This window comes from Nymphalis io, chromosome 7 (assembly GCF_905147045.1).
Source record: "Nymphalis io chromosome 7, ilAglIoxx1.1, whole genome shotgun sequence".
Classification (NCBI taxonomy): Eukaryota; Metazoa; Arthropoda; class Insecta; order Lepidoptera; family Nymphalidae; genus Nymphalis; species Nymphalis io.
The window spans coordinates 749,968-771,041 of NC_065894.1; the positions used below are offsets into that span (position 1 = coordinate 749,968).

The following is a 21,074-nucleotide window of genomic DNA, read 5'->3' on the forward strand; positions in this document are numbered from 1 at the left end:
TATTGTATGATACATATTGGCAAGTTTTGATAGTACGTAAGCTATTCATATACCAACTAACACGCAGATTTCACAGTAGCGAAGGTTTAATAACTTAGATTACTGATAAAAGACTAAATAAATGTCCTGTTCCCTTTTTTAGGACAAGATTTGCCTAAAGATTACTTACAATTATCTGGCTGCTAGAGTATATAACATATTACATGCTAAGCTTAACCTTACGAAATACACAAACAGACAACTACAGCAATTCATCTTTATATACCTTTTGGAACTAAATGACAAAAATATAGTTTATTTACACCCTTAAAATTGAATTAAATGCAATACACACTCACACGCACACACGCACACACACACACACAACACACTCGCGTGCGCACACACGTACTCACGCTCACATAAGTATGGACATCATATTTGTACCTTTTTATATTTTTTTATTATTTCTCACTTCTCACTTTATACATTTATTTTTGTTTTTTGTACATATAAACGGGAGTGGAGGCCTGGTGTCTTGTAGAACAGTTTATCTATTGCAAGTACCAGTCTTTACATTATTTAGCTGATATTTAAATATATGTTAATTTGTAAACTTTTTGTGAAGAAATAAATAAAATATTATTATTATTAATGTGCCTGTATTCACTGGCTTAGTCACCCTTCAAACCGGAACACAACAATACTAATTATTGCTGTTTGGCGGTAGAATATGTGATAAGTAGGTAGTACCAGACAAGACGGGCTTATGCGAGGTCCTATCACCGAGTAAGCTGCTATCAGCTAATTTCAAAGTATATTTTCCCTTCGCACAACGTGAATTGAAATAGATGACATTGAAAATAGACTATCGCTTTATAAACATACTTCAATCAATTCAGAAAACATTTCGTATGCTACCTATCTCGTCGGAATTTCTCTAACACAATAGACATTGAGTTGTGACACACGAGCTCTATTACAATACAATGAAGGCGTGAAAAGTTAGTTTAGTGTTACACGTGGGAATTTGCATTCAGTGACGGCGATCGTGCGAATTAATATACTTTTTAATTTAAATATCGGGTGTAATATTACTTATGTATGCTGTTATATGTATAAATTAATACATGGTATCAGAGGGCCAATTCTACTGACAAATTGTCACTTTATCGCACTCGAATCGAAGCGTAATCGTTGATGTTTAACCGATTTATTTTTCTACAAACACAAATATCCATTTGCAGTTTGGTCGAAGTTGGACCAGACGATTTGTTAGAATCGGAAACGTAATGTAACCATTATAATGTAAGTATGAAAGGCTCGCTGTTACTATTAAACTGAGCTTTATTTTAGTAAGGTATAGGCCTCCGCTCGTATGTAAAAAAAACACTTGAATTACTAATGTAAGAAGTGTTAGATTATTATTTATTGGTTTATTTACCTTATCTATTCGTTAGCGCTACTGTTTCGATATCTTTGAAAGTGCATTTCCGAGCAGCACAATATAAGATAATCTCATTTAATCTTCGATTACTTAATCGGCGTACATGTCGTTATGCCGTGTATCAATAACTTTTTTTAAGTTTCATTACATTATCTTTAAATTTTATTTACGTATTATTTGCACATAAATTTTCAGCAATGCCTACCTATTTTTAATAAAATAAAAAAAATAAGAATACTTTTGATTAACCATAAGGATTTAATATAAAATATGTATATAAGAAAAAAAAAAAAAAGCCGAGATGGCCCTGTGGTAAGAACGCGTGAATCTTAAGCGATGATCGTGGGTTCAAACCCGGGCAAGCACCACTGAATTTTCACGTGCTTAATTTGTGATTATAATTCATCTCGTGCTTTACGGCGAAGGAAAACATCGTGAGGAAACCTGCATGTGTCTAATTTCACTGAAGTTCTGCCACATGTGAATTCTACCAACCCGCATTGGAGCAGCGTGGTGGAATAAGCTCCAAACCTTCTCCTCAAAAAGAAGAGAGGAGGCCTTTAGCCCAGCAGTGGGACATTCACAGGCTGTTACGGTATGTATATAAGCTTTACTACATGCGTGGAATTAAAGCTTTCGATTTAAAGTTACGACATTCATCCGCAATGTATGGAGGTATTTAGGACAGAATCTGAATGTTTAATAGGACTTTTACTTAAGAACGTTTAGCCGTACTATGTACCTTTAATAAATGGTATATTGTCATTGTTTTTCTGTTCAATTCAGCCGTCAATAAAGCTTGGTTAATATGTATCGATAGTTATATTAACCGATTTTAAAACAGACGAAGGTTTAATACAAATTTTGTAAATACAATTCAATAATAAATACTTAATCGTCTAACCTAACCAATTTCGGCCACGGCGGTCAATCTCAAGATAGATTAGCCAACTGCGCTGGATATATTATAGTGCACAAATGTGTGTGCAAATACAGATGCACTCTCTATTCCTTCACTCTCATAATCCGATGGGACGGCAATCCGACACGACCGGAAAGAGTTCAGAGTTCAGTTCGTTTAAAAATAATGCGTCATCATCATCAAAGGCTTAAAACACTATATTCTTGTTATATACATAAATGATTATTATGATGATTATTTAGTTATTACACATTTGAGTTCAAGCTAAAGTAATGGAAACACTGAATACATCGAAATAAAAAATGGCAAAGTCAAAATAATATGCGACACAAATATGGCGCTATTTTTTAATGGTCGACCCGCGTACCTGTACAAACTAGTTTGCGCGGGTAAACGTTTGCGTGTAAACGGTATAACGGTTGCGCGTGCATATAATTACACGATTTATTTAAGCTTAATCTTAATCCGCGCTTGTGTGCAATAAAATAGCTATACTCGTATATGACACAATATTATATTGCATTTCTGTGAATCTTATTATAATGAACAGATACTGCGGCACTTGTTTGTCTGTTGCCTATTCAACAATACGCAAAAAATACCCAAAAACTAACCCTAATAAAAACACTTGTTATTAGTTTCATAATACTTGTACACTTCCACTATATGCTACACTTTCGAGAGCGCCGTGTGGCCACAATGTCCGGTTTCTGTTCAATATTATCAGTGCGTGTGGTTGGGCCTAATAAATTCATTCGAATCTCGATGGAGAATTTGATCGTGAAATAACAGAAAGTTATTTCACTTGACAACAATATATTTAATTTTAAATTTCATACGTAAAATATTCCTTGAAAATAAAGTATCACCGTAAGTTGGTTGCAACATTGTGCGAACTTTTTTCAAATTAGCTTCTTAATAATTAGCGTTCTGTACTATTATGTAAAGCATTAACATTTCTTATGTAAAACATAAACGTTACGGCCACATATGTATGTATGTAACTAGACTTCATACACTTTAAAATGCACGTAGTGGTCCAGAGACTTTTGACCTATAAAAATTTGGCGTCTTATTCACGTATAATATATACGTAGTCTATATAACATACTAGCTGACCCGTGCCAACTTCGTTGGGCGATAAACATTTTTAAGTTTACATATTTTATATAATAATATGACCAATAAACATGACCTAATGATTTAAATTATTTTTTTAATATAAAAACTACTTGTTGTGACTTAAATATAAAAGTTAGACATCGACTTTTTTGTAGGCTCTACAAATTTTATCTAGAACTAAATCATATATCAGTGTTCGCAAGTAAACGTTATCGTTCGACAGTTTTTTCTCCGACTTACTTTGCAAATCCGACTACCACGAAAAAGCCTTTTAATTTTTTGAGTTAATATATAGCCTATGTCACTCACAAATAATGTGGCTTTCTATTGGTAAAATAATTTTCAGAATCAATTCAGTAAACAGTTAAAACAGTAACAGCATGTTAATGTCCTACTGCTGCGCTAAGGCCTCCTCTCCCTTTTGAGAAGAAGGTTCAGTAGATCCAAAGATTACCCCCTACAATCACACAAACTTTACCTTTCTATAAAATTAGTAAAGATGTAGATACGTATGCCTATGTATACGTGACATAGACACACACACACACACACACACGTGTATACGCGCGCGTGACTTATTTGTATAATATATACATTAATATATATTTATATATTAATGTATATATTATATATGATACGAAAAGTGACCTATACTTAGTTCTAACGTGTCTATTTAATATAAATACAAGTACCTAAATAATAAACATCGCTAAAAAACCACGATAGTGAAGTGCAGTGAAAGTCAAAATACCATAACGGTTTTTCGTGTCGGATTTGATACCCCGTGTTAAAAATTCAGCAAAATGAAGTGCTTTCAATGTGAAAATGATCACACGGATGAAAATGCGGTGCAGTGTGATGGTTGCAAAAGAAACATATGCTTACAATGCAGTAATTTAACGAGCAGTGAGGCGCGCGTAATGGGATTAAAAGGCAAACGTACACTCCTATATTTGTGCCCGCCGTGCCATGAAGCTTTGTTCCAGGTGCCAAAACTTATCAAATCCTATGATGGACTGCGGGAGGAAGTGAACGACATAAAGAAACAGCTATCTGAGTCGAAAACAGCACCATCACCCACGCCGGTACCGTCGATTACTTCGCTTCCTGATACCAACGCATTGCTCGAGGAACTAGCAGAACGTGAACGAAGAGCTAACAACGTCATTATGGTTGGCATTAAGGAGAGTGAATCTGACAATAACAGTGATAGAATTTCATATGATGAGTTATGTGTAAAGAAAATCCTATCTGATATTAATACGGAAAGTGACCATTCTCTAAGTGTAGTGAGGGTGCTGCGCCTGGGTCGCCGCGAGCCTGGCTGTGGAAAGCCTCGTCCAATCAAGGTGGTGTTCGGATCCCGCCAAGATTCTCTTTGGGTGCTTAAGAACAAAAGTAAGCTCAAAAAGGAGGTAAGAGTATATGATGATAAAACACCTAAACAGCGTGAGGAATTGAACAAACTCCGTGAGAATCTGAAAGTTAGGATCGAAAAGGGAGAAAAGGACCTTACTATAAAATATATAAGAGGCACCCCTAAGATTATTCACCAAAAAAACTAGCAAACGAACATAAGAATCCTTATTCGAATCTCACTTTCATGTACACTAATTTATTTTCTCTACCCCCAAAATTTGATCTTTTCCTACTTTATGTGAACACAAACAATCCTTGTATTGTGATTCTTACAGAAACATGGCTTAATTACAAGGACCGCAATAGTACTTACAACATACCGGGCTATACTTTGTTCAGAGCTGACCGAAAGCATAAAAAGAAAAAGTCTGAAGGTAAAACTAGGGGAGGCGGTGTGGCAATGTATGTGAAAGACTGTGTGAATGGTGTGCCAATTGTGGCCAGACTGAACAACAAATATATGACTGACGATATAGAAGCACTCTTTATTGACATTCAGTGTGACACACACCATTTTCTCGTTGTAGGTGCATACAGACCAGATGATAAAGATGAAAATATATGGAGGCCTCGGGATATAAAACTGCTCTCCAGAATTTCTGAAGCCTCTGAAAATAACACAGTAATTGTGGCTGGTGACTTCAATTACCCATCTTTAAAATGGCCTTTACATACCGATCAATGTCTATCAGGACCAGAGGAGCTCTTTGTCAACATGTATTTGAATAGTAACCTCGTCCAATTGGTTCACAGCCCTACAAGGTTTCGACAATGTCAGGAGTCATCTCTACTCGACCTAATATTGGTCAACGAGGATACACTCATAAATGAAATAAATCATAAACCTCCGATTGGGAAAAGCGATCACTGTGTACTGGAATTTAATCTACAACTTCTACTTAAAAAAAAGGATATAAGCCCAAAAATAAAACGATACTACCAATTTGTTGATTTTGAAAAATACAATTCCGACTTGGAGAAATATCTTAAGGAAATAAATTTCTCAGCTGATACTGCACAACTGTGGTTGAGTATTTCAGATGCTATCAATAAAGCCTCTAACATACACGCCCCGGAGAAGAAAGTAAGAAATAAAACCAAAAATAAACCATGGATAAATAAGGATATATTAAAACTAGTTACGGAAAAGAAGACACAATGGGACATATACAAACTTAATAGGACTAATGAAAACTACATAAAGTATAGAGAGGTTAATAACAATTGTGTATCCCTATCCAGGAAGCAAAGAAACATCTACGAAGAAAAAATACTTGAGCTTGGAGACAAAAGTTTTTACTCATATATCCGTCGATGTGCCACCGATAAAGTCACTATTCCACCAGCATTGCGTAATCACCAAGGTGACTTGGTAACAGAACCAAGTGATATTGCCGATGTCTTTGCGGAAGAATTCCAGAAAGCCTACTGTAAGGAGCCAGACACGAACCAATGTACTGATATTACTACAATAAATAAGGTAAAAAATAGCTTATGTGACATAACATTTTCAGTTGATGATGTGGAAAAAACCATCCGAAATCTAAACACCCAATCCTCACCTGGACCTGATCAAATACCGAGTTGTATTCTTAAACCATGTGTCAAAACGATAGCTCCAGCTTTGACTATTCTTATGAATACATCTTTTCAGAGTGAATATCTTCCACAAGACTGGAAACACGCAATAGTAACACCTATATACAAAAAAGGTGATAAAACTCAACCTGAGAATTTCCGACCCATCAGCCTCACTAGTATTATCATAAAGATCATGGAAAAAATTATTAGCAATCAACTGATGCAGTTCTTAAGCCGTGAATGTATTATATCACCTAGACAGCATGGATTTGTGCAGAAAAGATCAACCATAACCAATCTTCTTTCATGTGTTCACCCATGGACAAAAGACCTTGATAAAAATATACCGGTTGACGTTGTTTACCTGGACTTCGAACGTGCCTTTGACAGAGTTCCCCACAAACGGCTTCTAAAGAAACTGGAACATATTGGTGTGAGGGGTGCGCTACTAAATTGGATAGAAAACTATCTTTCAGATAGAACATTCCAAGTACGGGTTGGTAACTCCTTATCACAACGGAAACAAGTGCTTAGCGGCGTCCCCCAGGGATCAGTACTCTCTGCCTATCTATTTGGCATTTACATAACAGACTTGGTAGAACTTATAAAATCTCAAGCAGCATTCTTTGCTGACGATGGAAAATTCTTTACTAACCCTCTAATAAGCTCAGGGCAACTACAAGATGACCTTAACAGAATCCAGGAGTGGACCAAGGATTGGATCATTAGTCTCAACACATCCAAATGCAGTGTTCTTCATCTTGGCCGAACTAACCCTAAAATGGTGTACAGTTTGAAGGAGAAGATCATTGAATCTGTTAATGTCCAGAGAGACCTTGGTGTACTTATAACATCTGATTTGAAGTGGGAAAAGCACATAATTACAATAGTTAAGAAAGCAAACTCATTTATTTATGTAATTAGGAGGTCCTTTCAAATGATGACAATTGGAGTATTTCTAAAAATTTATAAAACGTACATAAGACCATTATTGGAATATGCCTTTCAAATTTGGAATCCCTACTACCAAAAAGACATAAATTTACTGGAAAATGTACAAAGAAAAGCTACCAAGATACCACATGTTCTACGCCGTAAATCATACCAAGAGAGACTCCATGCTTTACAACTTACAACCCTTGAAGAAAGACGCCTACGCGGTGACCTAATCGAAACATACAAAATCCTTAACCACCACTATGACTTACCAGATATACAGAATATCTACAACCCTAAAAACAACGATAGAACATATAGAGGGCACCAAACAAAGTTAAACAGAACTCCAACCTGTAAACAAGCTGCACATAACTTCCTAAGTAACAGAGTGGTTTCTAATTGGAACAAGTTACCCGAAGAAATTGTTTTGGCCACTTCAGTTAATGCTTTCAAAAACCGACTTGATACCTGGTTAAAGTCACAGAAGCTGTCACTTCTGCAAAAATGATTTTTCAACACAATTTACATAGACATATCAGCTTATCAGCTGTTCGTCTATAAATAAAAAATAATAATAATAATAAAATTCGGCTTTTAAATTATATTGATCTGTCTCCAAGGGTTCAATTATTATACTCATGTCTAAATTGTGATTTGGGTTGCCTATCGAATTAATGTACTTACTGGCATGATCGTCGTCCAACAGGTTGTGGTAGCGGTGCTGTTTCTCTGTCGCCTCGAGCCTCATCATCACGCCGTGTCAATACTGCATAGCGACTATCTGAGAACGAAACGAAGACAAGGTTAGTAACAATTTAGTAAAATGAAGGTCTCTCGTTATTAGATGAGTAAGAAGTTAAATCGATCTTTTTATTTAAGTGCGTTTTGCCGTGTATTCCAGGTATGATAATAATATAATAATAATAATATCCTGTGGCATTTTTCACACACGGCCATCTGATCCCAAATTAAGCTTGTACAAAGCTTGTGCTATAGAAACCAGACAACTGATATACTACATATACTACTTTTCTTTTGTTAATACATACTCATATAGATAATTACACCCAGACTCAGGACAAACAGACATGTTCATGCACACAAATGTCTGTCCTGGGTGGGAATCGAACCCACAACCTTCGGCGTGAAAAGGCAAGTATCTACCAACCACGCCAACCGGCTATGATGAATTAAGAATTAAAACAGACAAACAATTTCATGATAATTTTCGTCCAAGCTATAAACGAAATAATTATTAGTAGTAAATATAAATGTAGTTAAATGTATTGGTGCATAAGATCTAGTATTATTAAAATATATTAAAAACGCTTGTTATCTTGCACGTAGGATCCAAGATAGCCCTTGCGATTCCGTAAGAACTCAATGTTGTCAACATTGAGTTGCATTAAGATGAACCCGTCAAATGTTGTCAACATTTTCGACTTCTATTGTTACTATTTTGATGCGTGTATTCTAGAAATGTTATGATTATTATAATCAATATCTTCGAGTTTCGAGTTTGTTCTTACATAATAGCCTTATTAGTTCTCTGGTTCAAGCTCGTCTGGGTAGGTACCACCCACTCATCAGATATTCTACCGCAAAACAGCAGTACTTGGTATTGTTGTGTTCCGGCTGAAGGGTGAGTGAGCTAGTGTAATTACAGGCACAAGGGACATAACATCTTAGTTCCCAAGGTTGGCGGTGCATTGGTGATGTAAGCGATGGTTAACATTTCTTACATGCCAATGTCTATGGGCTTTGGTGACCACTTCTTACCATCAGGTGGCCCATATGCTCAACAGCCTTCCTATTTTATAAAAAAAAAATTAGTAAACACGACTGAATTTTCATGAGCTTATTTTGTATTTAAAATTCCGTCTAGTTTGCAATATACGAAACTTGAAATATGTCAGATGAAAATCTACCACATGTGTATTCTTTTTAAATAGGAAAAAGGGGCCTTAATCCAGCTGTGGGACGATTATTATTTAATCCGGAACCGTCAGGTTTAAAATATAACTGTTGTATGAATCACTATGAACTCTCTGCTCGTTAGCAACAATACTGTATTGTTGTCTGAACGCTAAACTATAAAATAATATTATTTCAGAGTGAAATTCGCGCTCCATAATTTTTGAATGTATAACGTACCGTTCTTTAACTGTTTCACAATTATTTAATTACTGTTCTAATTGTTCTATCATTGATAAAACGGTAAATTAAAATAACTAGATATGTATCTGCGTTGGATACATAAACCTAATCTTATCAATAAATGGATATCCCTGTAACGCTGTTGGTAGCTTTACATTTAATTCAATACTTACATGTCGATTCTAAGTGCTTTTATCAGTCTACTTGAATAATTTGAATTGATTTCAAAACAAAATATGATTGATAAAATATATTTAAAAGTAATGAAAATAATTTTAAGGTCAAATGAAGCCGACATATCCGTTTATCTACAGCTGTCCGACTAACGAGTCTATTAAAGTTAACTCTTTGTGAAAATTGTTAAACACTGCATAAGTATGAGCGCAGCTTTAGGAGAAAATATTAAAAAGCAAAACCTACATATAAGATTACTTGGTTATTTTTGTATATTTTTAAATTTTATGTACAGACAAAAGAACAAAATACACATTACTTATTTAAATTATTGGTTGGTTATTAATAATAATCTTCAATTATACGCATATTATTTAATCGTTAATAATATTATAAATGCGAAAGAGATTTGTTTTATTGTTACGCTTTCGCTTCTTCATTATGCAACCGATCTTTATGAAATTATGCCACCATTGTGGTAGCACCTCCCCCTTCCATACATACATAGGGCAAAGCCTCGTGAAGAAACTAGTCTTAGATATGTGTATGTGATTTCTTTTGTAACATTTGTTTTTTTACGCCAACGAATTTAATATTAATACTCCATAAATCGGATCACTTGACCAAATAAATAAAAAAAAAAATAAACAAAGAAGAAACAAATATACTGTACTCAATTGGCTTTAATTTTTGTGTAATGGATACCTTGCAATTAACAAAATAAAAATTTAAAAAGCGGTACAACGTATTAACAGAATAATATACGCTAATTAAGGACAAGTATGTCGATTAAAAAAAAATAAAACAATAATATTTACATTACATAACATAACATGATAACTGTAATGTAATTATGTTGAAATTGCACGATTTTATTACTGGTATCGTCTGAACTAGCGAGTGATAAAACCTGTATAACTTACATAACTCATTACGCGTTTTAGATTATTCTATTTAGATTAATATCTAGATACTGATATTTTGAAATCATAGCAATAACTGCAGCAATGTGGAAATTAAGACCTTTAGGTAATAAAGTCCTGACCGAATTTTCTGTACGCCAATCTGAAATACTAGCCATTACAATGTTATTTCAGTAAATTCTGGATTGACCCTGACGATCTATAGAATGTATATATTCAATGAAATAGATGGAGGGGTAAATAAACCGCCTGATGGAAAATGGTCACCACGACCATAGGCATTGGTGCTGTAAGAAATATTAACCTTACATTACATATTCCTTACATTGTCACTGCGCCACCAGCGTTGGAAACTGATATATTACGTCACTACAGGCACAATACTAAGCACTGCTGTTTGGCGGTAGAATATTTTATGAGTGGGTAGTACCTACTTAAAGGGGCTTGCATAAAGATCACAAGTTAATAATGACATATGTACATGACAAATACTAAATAATCAATCAGAAGTACAGAAAGGGACATAGGGAATCTAACATCTTCCCTCACGTATATATATATCAAAAGAATTCGTCTCAAACGTATATAGTATGCCGAGTATGCCGAAATGGCCCAGTGGTCACGCGTAAATCTTAGCCGATGATCGTGGGTTCAAGCCCGGGCAAGCACCACTGAATTTTTATGTGCTTAATTTGTGATTATAATTAATCTCGTGCTTGACGTTGAAGAAAAACATCGTCAGGAAACCTGCATGTGTTTAATTTTACTGAAATTCTGCGACATGTGTATTCCACCAACCCGCATTGGAGCAGCGTGGTTGAATAAGCTCCAAACCTTCTCCTCAAAAAGGCAGAGGAGGCCTTACCCAGCAGTAGGACATTCACAGGCTGTTACATATATAGTAACTACTATTAGAAAAAAATAAACCGTATGACAAACTAATTATTTTATTACAATTTATCAACGAACCGTATCAATGCGGATCTGGATCATATTGTATTGTGCAGTTTTGTATTTTATATTCATAGTTATAAGGGCCATTATCGTTTGTTATATTTTGACCTCGTGTTATTTCAATCAATTGCCCGTTACAATGACCAGACAGGGTCGTTATATGGAGTAATTGATCAATTGCTTATATCACATAATATTTTGATTTATGATGTGTACATGTATCAGAGCTGGTATAATAACTCAGATAATATATCTTAAGGTGAGGATATATGTATATAGCCAGTATATTTAAAAATATCGTTTCACATATATACTATGCGAAATGGCTTCATGTGACATTATTGGAAAAAAAACTTATACGAAAAAATATACGTCAGCCTACATCATACAAAGCATTGCTTTTAAAATAAAAATATATTAAAATATGTGTTATATAATATGCAAAGTACTTAAGTTTGTTGTTATTTACTTTTTTCTAAGTTATCTATCATAATGTGTCATATCTATAAAATATTTTTTTAAAGATTTTATACGTTGTTGATCTTCCTCGATTGGGCGTTACCGATTAATAGTCCATGCGGAGAACTGTGCACTCTGCGTGTCTCACAGGACTTCAGCACAATTCAGATCAATCAGAAGAACAATCAGAAGTTGCATCCATTTCCGCGTATAGATTTCGTAATAAGCCTTTACAAAAATCTTTTACATAAGATGATCTTTTACATGCGTAATCTGTTTATATATTACATGCATTTTCACCATCAGTACTTATATTTCGTTCTTATAGAATACGCAAGTGAATTCGCACTCGTGAAATGTTAAAAATCGACTTAAAATGGTACGGTATTTTTTATCCGTGTTTTAAACGCTATAATTATTTTAATCAAGGTCGCATTTCACATTCTGACATTTCACGATCGTGTTGTACGGTGACTTCAGAGTTTATGCATAAAGAATAACTAGATAAGTTTTTTCGATAAGATGAAAATAGTAATTGCTTCAACGTAATAATTCTATCAATTAATGAAAGTCGTAGAATAAATTGTATTTGCTTTAATGCTGTTTTTATTATTGTTTGGCGTTATTAAATACAAATCATATAAAGATTACCATATACCATGGAGGTCGTTAAAGTACACTTTTTTTTTGTGACTATGAAAAATGTTTACTTAAACTTAAATAAGCGTGAGGGTTAGATACTACATATATTTAAAAATATATTGTCATTTAATTGGATGATGAATATATTTTATATACGTTATCGAATGTTATGTTGTTTTTATCGATTAAATAAATTGGTTTCTATAACAATCGTTCATATCTGTTTTAATTTATTATACAGCTGAAGCTAAAATATTTCATAATACTCTTATCGTTGTTATCACGCGCCATTTTGATAACAAACGACCTTCACGTATTTTTCGATATACGTATGTATTTATAGTATTTGATTAGTATAATATTGGTCGTGTGGTTTCCGGCATAAGAATATAACTCCCCCTATATCAAGCCAAGGGTAGTAGGAGCCTAATAAGCCAAACTCAGGCAAGCACCACGGAATTAACACATTTTTAATTTGTGTTTATAAATCATCTCGTACTCGGCGGTGAAAACATCCTGAGGAAACTTGCATGTTGCAGATGAAGTGCCTACCGCATCGGAGCAGCGTGATGAAACTCCAAGCCTTCTCCTCGGAAATAAAGGTCTTATTTCAGCAGTGGAACATTTAGGGACTGTTACTTTTTTATATTTAAGCACATACAATCAAAGCAACCATGTAGGTTGCTTTGTAGGTGACGGAAAAGTGACCCAAAGACGTCCAAGTCATCGTCCTATATCATGCAGTTACAACACGCTTAGCTGACCAAATATGGACCATCTGTTGGTTTGAGCTCTGATGATAAATATTTAGCAATGAAGACCTTGAAAGTTTTGTTCACTGATGACTAGCCTAGCGCAGATACTTTAAAACACATGCCTGTAGGAAAATGGTTTTTATTGGTGGAGACAATTTACAAATATATGGAAAATTTGCAAGTCTTCGCTTAGTCGCACATGTATAGTTTAAATTAATCGTTTCTATCTTGATTGTTTTCGCTTGGCTAAGTAGGACTGATGAGGTCGGTCCTTAAGAGGCCTTAGTGTGATTTAACATTAGATGCGCGTTGTTGCGTCACGAGACTTGATATGAACCCACGGTGAACGTATGCTAACTGGAAAATAGGGTTGCCACTTATTTATATTTAATAGGTAACTTGAGAGTGACAAAAAGAAAAAAGTATTTATTATATGCATGACACCCCTATATCGAAATATACTTTGTTTAAAATAAGATCATTTTCCAAATCACTCAATTTGTTTTCGTTTTTGAGCTAGAATGTATCAAGCGCGGTTTATTTTTTTTTTAATTCAAAATCTTCGAATTTGGAAGCGTGAGACGTGATAAAATAATGAGTATGCTTGTGTTTGCACACGATCTTTTGCACTGCAATATATCCTCGCTGAAAATAGCAAGACCCGAAATTAGAGATGTACTCATTCTGAAGTGGTAAGAGTAAAACTATATTATTTTTGGCTGCGTTTGGCAAGGCCAGTGCCTTATAAGCGTCGGCTTAAATCCAGAGCTGAAAATAGTCGTTATAAACGGATCAGCCAGGAAGGATATTTTCATCGTCATCCCGAGTACATTACATATTATGTAAAGTTCACAATATTTTTATAAATATAATAAAATATAAATTTTTATAATATAATAATTAAAATATCATTCTCCATGTTAACCCTAATCTAGGATAAGGTAGGCGCAGCGTCGGCGCAGTGCATTGAGCCGAGAGGAATTTAAAAAAAAACATGGCGCCTCTTCGCATCGTAATTGTTTGTTGAAGGCAAGTTCTTATGACTCTTAATGTATAGAACATAGGAACCAAAATGCAACGCTTACATTAAATCCTTTAACTTAATATCAATCCGAAACTTACGGAAAGGTACTATGGATAAATACTTCTTTAAAAGGATTTCTTTATTCGAGGGTTTATAGCAAGGTCGTCTACGTAAGCATCTACTCACTCATTCGTTCCAACGTTTTCTAGTGAGACACTATCATAAGGTCATAAAATGTTAGTTCACAAATTAAGCACATGAAAATTCAGTGCTGCTTGCTCGCTTTTGAATCCGCAATATTCGCTTAAGACACACATGTTACAACCACTGATCCATCGCGGCTAATGTTCTAGGTCAAATAAATATTCTATGTATATCAAAAGTATGTAACAAGCATACTTGGTATAAAATACATAAAACTTGACTACTTTGTTTTAAGAGGAACAAAACAATGATAACATTATAATCAGTTTATCATTCTTATCTAATGACGCGATACGCTATTGTATGGTGATGAGATGGCGAAAGTAGTGCTACACGGGTATCGAACCGGCACTGTTACAATACATGACATTCACTCGCATGAGAACACTGAATCCTCGCTGTTTGAGGTCGAGTTCTCTAACATCCGAGGACTCCACACTAACCTCAACGCTGTCCACCACCATCTCGAGACAGCACACGGCCAGCAATGTTGTTTCTCACGGAGACACAAATACTCCGTCCTGCCGATACCAGCTACCTTAATTATCCCGGCTACACGCTTGAAGAATCCTTCAAAGCGAAAGCCGGAGTATGCTTGTTCGTCAGCACGGATGTTTGCTGTCACCGACTGCGCTGCTTGGAGGACCCCTCCTTCTCCATGTTGGTGGTACGTGTGGACCTGGTTCGTCAGAGCCGAGTCTACGTGTGCCTCTACAGATCCCACAATGGTGACTTGGAGACAAGCCGACTATTTGACCATCTTAGTCGGGTGGCAGATGCTGCGCAAGAGCAATTTCCTAACGCGGAATTGGTGTTTTTGGGGGACTTTAATGCTCACCACGAATCCTGGTTGAAATCCCTCAAAACTGACCATGCTGGAAGGACTGCTCATGCTTTTGCTCTCACACATGACTTGACCCAACTGGTTGATCAGCCCACCAGGATCCCAGACATTGATGGGCAAGCACCTTCTCTACTGGACCTTCTGCTGACTTCTCACCCGATGGAATATCAGGTTGTGGTTCAGGCTCCTCTTGGCTCTTCGGATCACAGCCTTATTTCTACCAGAGTGCCACAGGCCAAGCTGCCGCCACTAGCGGTATGCAAACGTCGCGTTTGGCACTATAAGTCGGCGGATTGGGACGGTATGCGCGATTACTATGCGTCGGTCCCTTGGAAGGAACGTTGCTTCAGTGGGAATGACCCGACAGCTAGTGCCGCTGCTGTTGCTGGCGAGATCATGCTGGGAATGGAATACTACATTCCTAGCTCAGATCTCGTCAATAGGAGTACGCGTAACCGTTGGTTCACTCGTGAATGTGCCGATGCTGTATCAGCTAAGCAGGCGGCATATCGCAAGTGGATCAACGGCTGCATTAGCGGGGCATCTAACATTGACTCACTGAAAGCAAACTATAATAAAAATTCCAAGTCCTGTAGAAAGGCATACACGAGAGCGGATGCACAGCGCATTGTACAGATTGGTCATGACCTTGTTTCGCATCCTAGGGGCTCCCGTAGCTTCTGGCGTCTGACCAAGTCTGTGCAAAACAATTTCTGCCAACCTTCGCTGCCACCGCTCAGAAATCCGGACGGATCGCTAGCTCACAGTCCGCAAGAGCAAGCTGATCTCCTGGCTAAACTCTTTGCCGACAATTCCGTCATCGATGATTGTAGTGCACTGCCACCTACAATACCTGCATGTGGCCATACGATGCCTGACATTAAAATCAGGCAACGTGATGTGCGTGCGGAGCTGCAATCACTTGATGTACGGAAAGCTAGCGGTCCCGATGGAATACCAGCCATAGTGCTGAAGAAGTGCGCAGCGGAGCTGTCTCCTGTGTTAACGCGCCTGTTCCAACTTTCTCTCTCTTCGGGAAGTGTGCCGGAGGCTTGGAGAAGAGCTAATGTGCAAGCGGTTCCCAAAAAAGGGGATCGGTCTGACCCGGCAAATTATCGGCCAATAGCTATCACCTCAGTACTTTGTAAGGTGATGGAACGGATTTTAAACAACCAACTGATCCATTACCTAGAAGATCACTGTCTAATTGATGATCGTCAGTACGGGTTTCGACCAAAACGGTCCACAGGTGATCTTCTAGCGTACGTAACACACCTCTGGGGTGAAGCTATCGACAAGCATGGAGAATCGTTGGCTGTCAGCCTCGATATCTCCAAGGCTTTCGACAGGGTCTGGCACAGAAGTCTTCTCTCCAAGCTACCGGCATATGGTCTGCCTGCTCAGCTATGCACCTGGATTGCCAGCTTCCTACACAAGCGTAGCCTTCGTGTTTTAGTAGATGGTTGCGCTTCACAATTCTATGTAGTGAATGCTGGGGTCCCCCAGGGATCTGTGCTATCTCCCACACTCTTTCTTTTGCATATCAATGATATGCTCTCCCTTGGGAACATACATTGCTATGCAGATGATAGTACAGTGCATGGTGGATACCACGGACGCGCAGTGGCTGGGCGGGCGGAAACTGAGGAGAGGCGGGAGAATCTTGTCATTGAACTCGATAGGACGTTAGATCTCATCGCCAAATGGGGCTCTGATAATCTTGTTGAGTTTAATGCCAAGAAAACACAGGTATGCGCTCTCACGGCGAAAAAGTCAACATTTTCCCCTCTTCCCTCCCTCTGTGGTACTCCGCTGGTGATGCAAAGCAAAATCGCCATACTGGGGATTGACGTTCGCTGCGACCTTAGTCCAAGGGATTACATCGAGGCTGTTATAAAAACAGCTTCACGGAAACTCGGAGTTCTGAACAAGGTGCGGCGCTTTTTCACGCCACAACAACTGTGCCTGCTGTACAAAACACAGGTACGGTCTTGCGTGGAATATTGCTCGCACCTTTGGGATGGCTCCGCTAAGTACCTACTTGAGGCCTTGGACCGGTTGCAGCGACGTGCCGTACGCATTATTGGCGACGTAAAGGTCACAAACACCCTTGAACCTTTACAATTGCGTCGTGAGATAGGAGCACTGAGCGCTTTCTATCGACTGTATCACGGCGAGTGCTCTGAGGAATTATTCTCTCTAATTCCTGCTTCCCCCTTCCTTCTTAAGTCCACGCGAGCTGGTTCTCGATGTCACCGCCTAACTGTGACATCAATTCCATCGCGAACAAAGAAATTTGGCAACTCCTTTCTTTGTCGCACTTCCAAAAAATGGAATTCCTTACCAGCTCACGTATTCCCCTCCTCTTACAACCCGGGTTCCTTCAAACGAGGCGTGAAGAGGCATCTTGCGGGCCGGCAAGGCGAAGGCGGCTAGTGCAGAACGTTTTTCCCGTCTGTACTGGCCGTCGTCGCGTTTGGACTCTACTACCACTTACTACTATAAATACATCTGGGCGAGTGACCCACTCATTAAATATTTCATCTTTCAGCAATACTTAATATTTTTGTGTTCCGGTTGGAACGGTGAGTGAGCCAGTATAACAGGCACAAATGCCAAATATCTTAATTCCCAAGGTTCGTGGCGCATTGAGGATATAAGGGATTAGTAGGATAGTTTTTGTTACAGCGCCAATATCTATGGGTGGTGGTGACCACTTACCATCAGATGGCTCTCGTCCGCCTTTCTATGATATATATTATATATTTTCACGAATATCTATCAGTTATAGTATCATACAATATACACCAAATACTTCCTTAATGAATGACATATATATACAATTTCTGTACTCACTGATCTGTGCTAGGTGCCAATAAAAGTAACTCGACAAGGGCTTGAAGGGTTGAGGGCAAACTTGTAAGATTTTTTTTTATTTATGTACTTCTGAAGGTATATTAATGAAGTCGTGGCTACTAATAAGAAATTTTACGAGCCGTTCACTTGATATTGTTTCTAGTTGCCGCCTGCGGCTTCAACCATGTGTGGGGACATGTGTTACCCACATATGTGCCTATAAATTACCTTGTACCCCTGATAACGTGTATGCAAAATTTCGTAATGATCGATTGAGTAGTTAAGACTTGAAAACGTAGCAAACGAACTCACCTTCACATTTCTAATATTAATTAGGATTATAATAATGTTCAATACAATAATAATACATAAGTATTTTGAGAACATGAAAAATAATATTTAAGTAAGCTGTGATTTTAGGAAAACATTTCACATGAACTATTTATCGGGGAATACTTGACAAGTTCTTATTTATCGTGGCAAAGACGCGTCGAAAACACGTCGACCATTCTCGAAATATATAAATACAGCGAAGTGAAACTGGAAGTTTTCATAACAATATAGTGTTTTTTTTAATTTATCCACAGACTTCGGCGTCAGTGCCTTTTTGAGATTTCTTTGTTATTATACTAGTAACTCGTCCCGGCTTCGCACGATCAGAATAAGGGCCCACGTTTATATCGTAATACATCTACTGGTGGTAGAGCTTTGTGCAAGCTCGTTTGGGTAGGTACCACCCACTCATCAGATATTCTACCGCAAAACAGCAGTACTTGGTATTGTTGTGTTCCGGTTTGAAGGGTGAGTGAGCCAGTGTAATTACAGGCGCAAGGGACATAACATCTTAGTTCCCAAGGTCGGTGGCGCATTGGTGATGTAAGCGATGGTTAACATTTCTTACATGCCAATGTCTATGGGCGTTGGTGACCACTTACCATCAGGTGGCCCATATGCTCGTCCGCCTTCCTATTCTAAAAAAAAAACATATAACTCTAATGGTTTACGGAGCACATGTCTGTAAATCCCCCAGTGGTCATGATTTTTTTCAGATATCTTCAATATCTATTTCTTTTTGTGTTGAGTTAATTAATTCCCTCATTAACTTAAAGATACTTATCCCATGATGATGTAACAAATATACAGAGGTACTTTCAGATTCACAATATAAGAATAGAATATAGATACTGAGTATAGATAAGTGTACTTAATAACTTAATTGGAGCGTGAAGTATCATATAGGAATATATTAAGTTTATGTTATTTACTGCACTACGTTTCTCACATAATTTATACATATATATATTAAAAATACGAAATTAGGTCTGTACAACTTTGCTGTTACGTTGCCACGGAAAGACTGAGCCGATTTAAATGAAATTTAGTGTAAAGCTTAAACCCCAAGGAAAGCCTTAGGCTACTTTTTATACACCTGAAGTGAGTTTGTTTGTTTTTTCTCTTACGTCTTCACTAATATATCATCATGATATTTTGGAAACACGTTGTCCGGAGCACAAAAAAGGACATCGGGTAACACCTTTTTTTTTACGCAGGAAAAAGGCATTACGCGTTTCCCCCACGGGAACGAAGAGCGCCCTGAACATCGCAATACCCACTAAAAAACCAGCGGCATCCTTTCGGTCTTAACGAGGAGCGCCACGGGATCGCTTGCGCATGCTACCGTGACATCGGGTAACACCACCAACTAAACACGCGGGCGAAACCACGGCCGGAAACTTAATAAAATAAAATTGTACGCTGTATCGTTAACATACGAAACGAAGGAAATATAAAAACATAATTATAATTTTACATAACTTTCTTCGTAATCGGTTATGTTTTTTTTTCAGAACTGTCATAAACGTAATACTTTATATATGAAATATTATAAATACCGCAATAAACAGGTTTGCATGTTTCACTTTAATTTCCATGATTATATATAATTATTTTGATTAAAGTGTATGTTTGTATTATCAATTTGTTTACAATAATAAATATAATAAATAATAAAAAGTACTGAATAGCAAACAAATCATTATTTCTTAATCAAAATATAAATATGCAAAGACCTTATTGCTTACAGTAATCTTAAGGGTCAATAGTAAGTCAACATCATTTTTTTTCAGGTTAATTTAGTTATATATATAATTAAAATATTTACAATTCATCTTATGTTATGAAGGAAACTTGTAACAGTAGGAAGAAGATGTATTTAAAATTAAAGAAAAGCAGCTGCATGCTTCTTGTCCTTGCTACATTGTCTGGGAATGTACAATGGTACATGGTGACGCTGAGCGAACACCTCCTCTACCTTCGAGATGGTTTGGAGCTTATTCTACCACGCTCTAAATTGGATCGGTATATATGTTGAGGAGCTTCAGTGAAATTACACACGTGCCTCTGAGATTCCCTCATGATGTTTTACTTTAGCGCCAATCACAAGATGAATTATAAACACTAATTAAGAACATTAATATTCAGTAGGCTAGGGTTCGAACCGCGATCATCGGTTAAGATTCCCGCGTTGTAACCACTGGGTCATATCCGCTCTTTTTTATCCCGGCATTTAAGTTAAACGCTCAGAACAAAGCCGCAAGAATAAACTGAACTAGTTATTATATATTTATATAATGGTGATTATTTATGAATTACACATACTGTTCATGCCGCGAG

At 37.1% G+C, this 21,074-nt stretch overlaps 2 protein-coding genes across 3 annotated transcripts in view; one reads left to right on the forward strand and one right to left on the reverse strand.

The window, feature by feature from the left end:
• LOC126769601 (terminal uridylyltransferase Tailor-like) overlaps positions 1-21,074 on the forward strand; it is a 598,301-nt gene that overhangs the window by 339,044 nt on the left and 238,183 nt on the right. The gene's annotated exons all lie outside the window — the stretch shown is intronic.
• The window catches only part of LOC126769383 (echinoderm microtubule-associated protein-like 2), a 77,969-nt gene that overhangs the window by 49,924 nt on the left and 6,971 nt on the right, over positions 1-21,074 (reverse strand). For both annotated transcript variants that reach the window (XM_050488123.1, XM_050488124.1), the window contains exon 2: positions 8,094-8,190. In XM_050488123.1, the coding sequence (XP_050344080.1) occupies positions 8,094-8,160 (67 nt within the window). In that variant the 5' untranslated portion in view covers positions 8,161-8,190. The remainder of the gene's footprint in view (positions 1-8,093; positions 8,191-21,074) is intronic.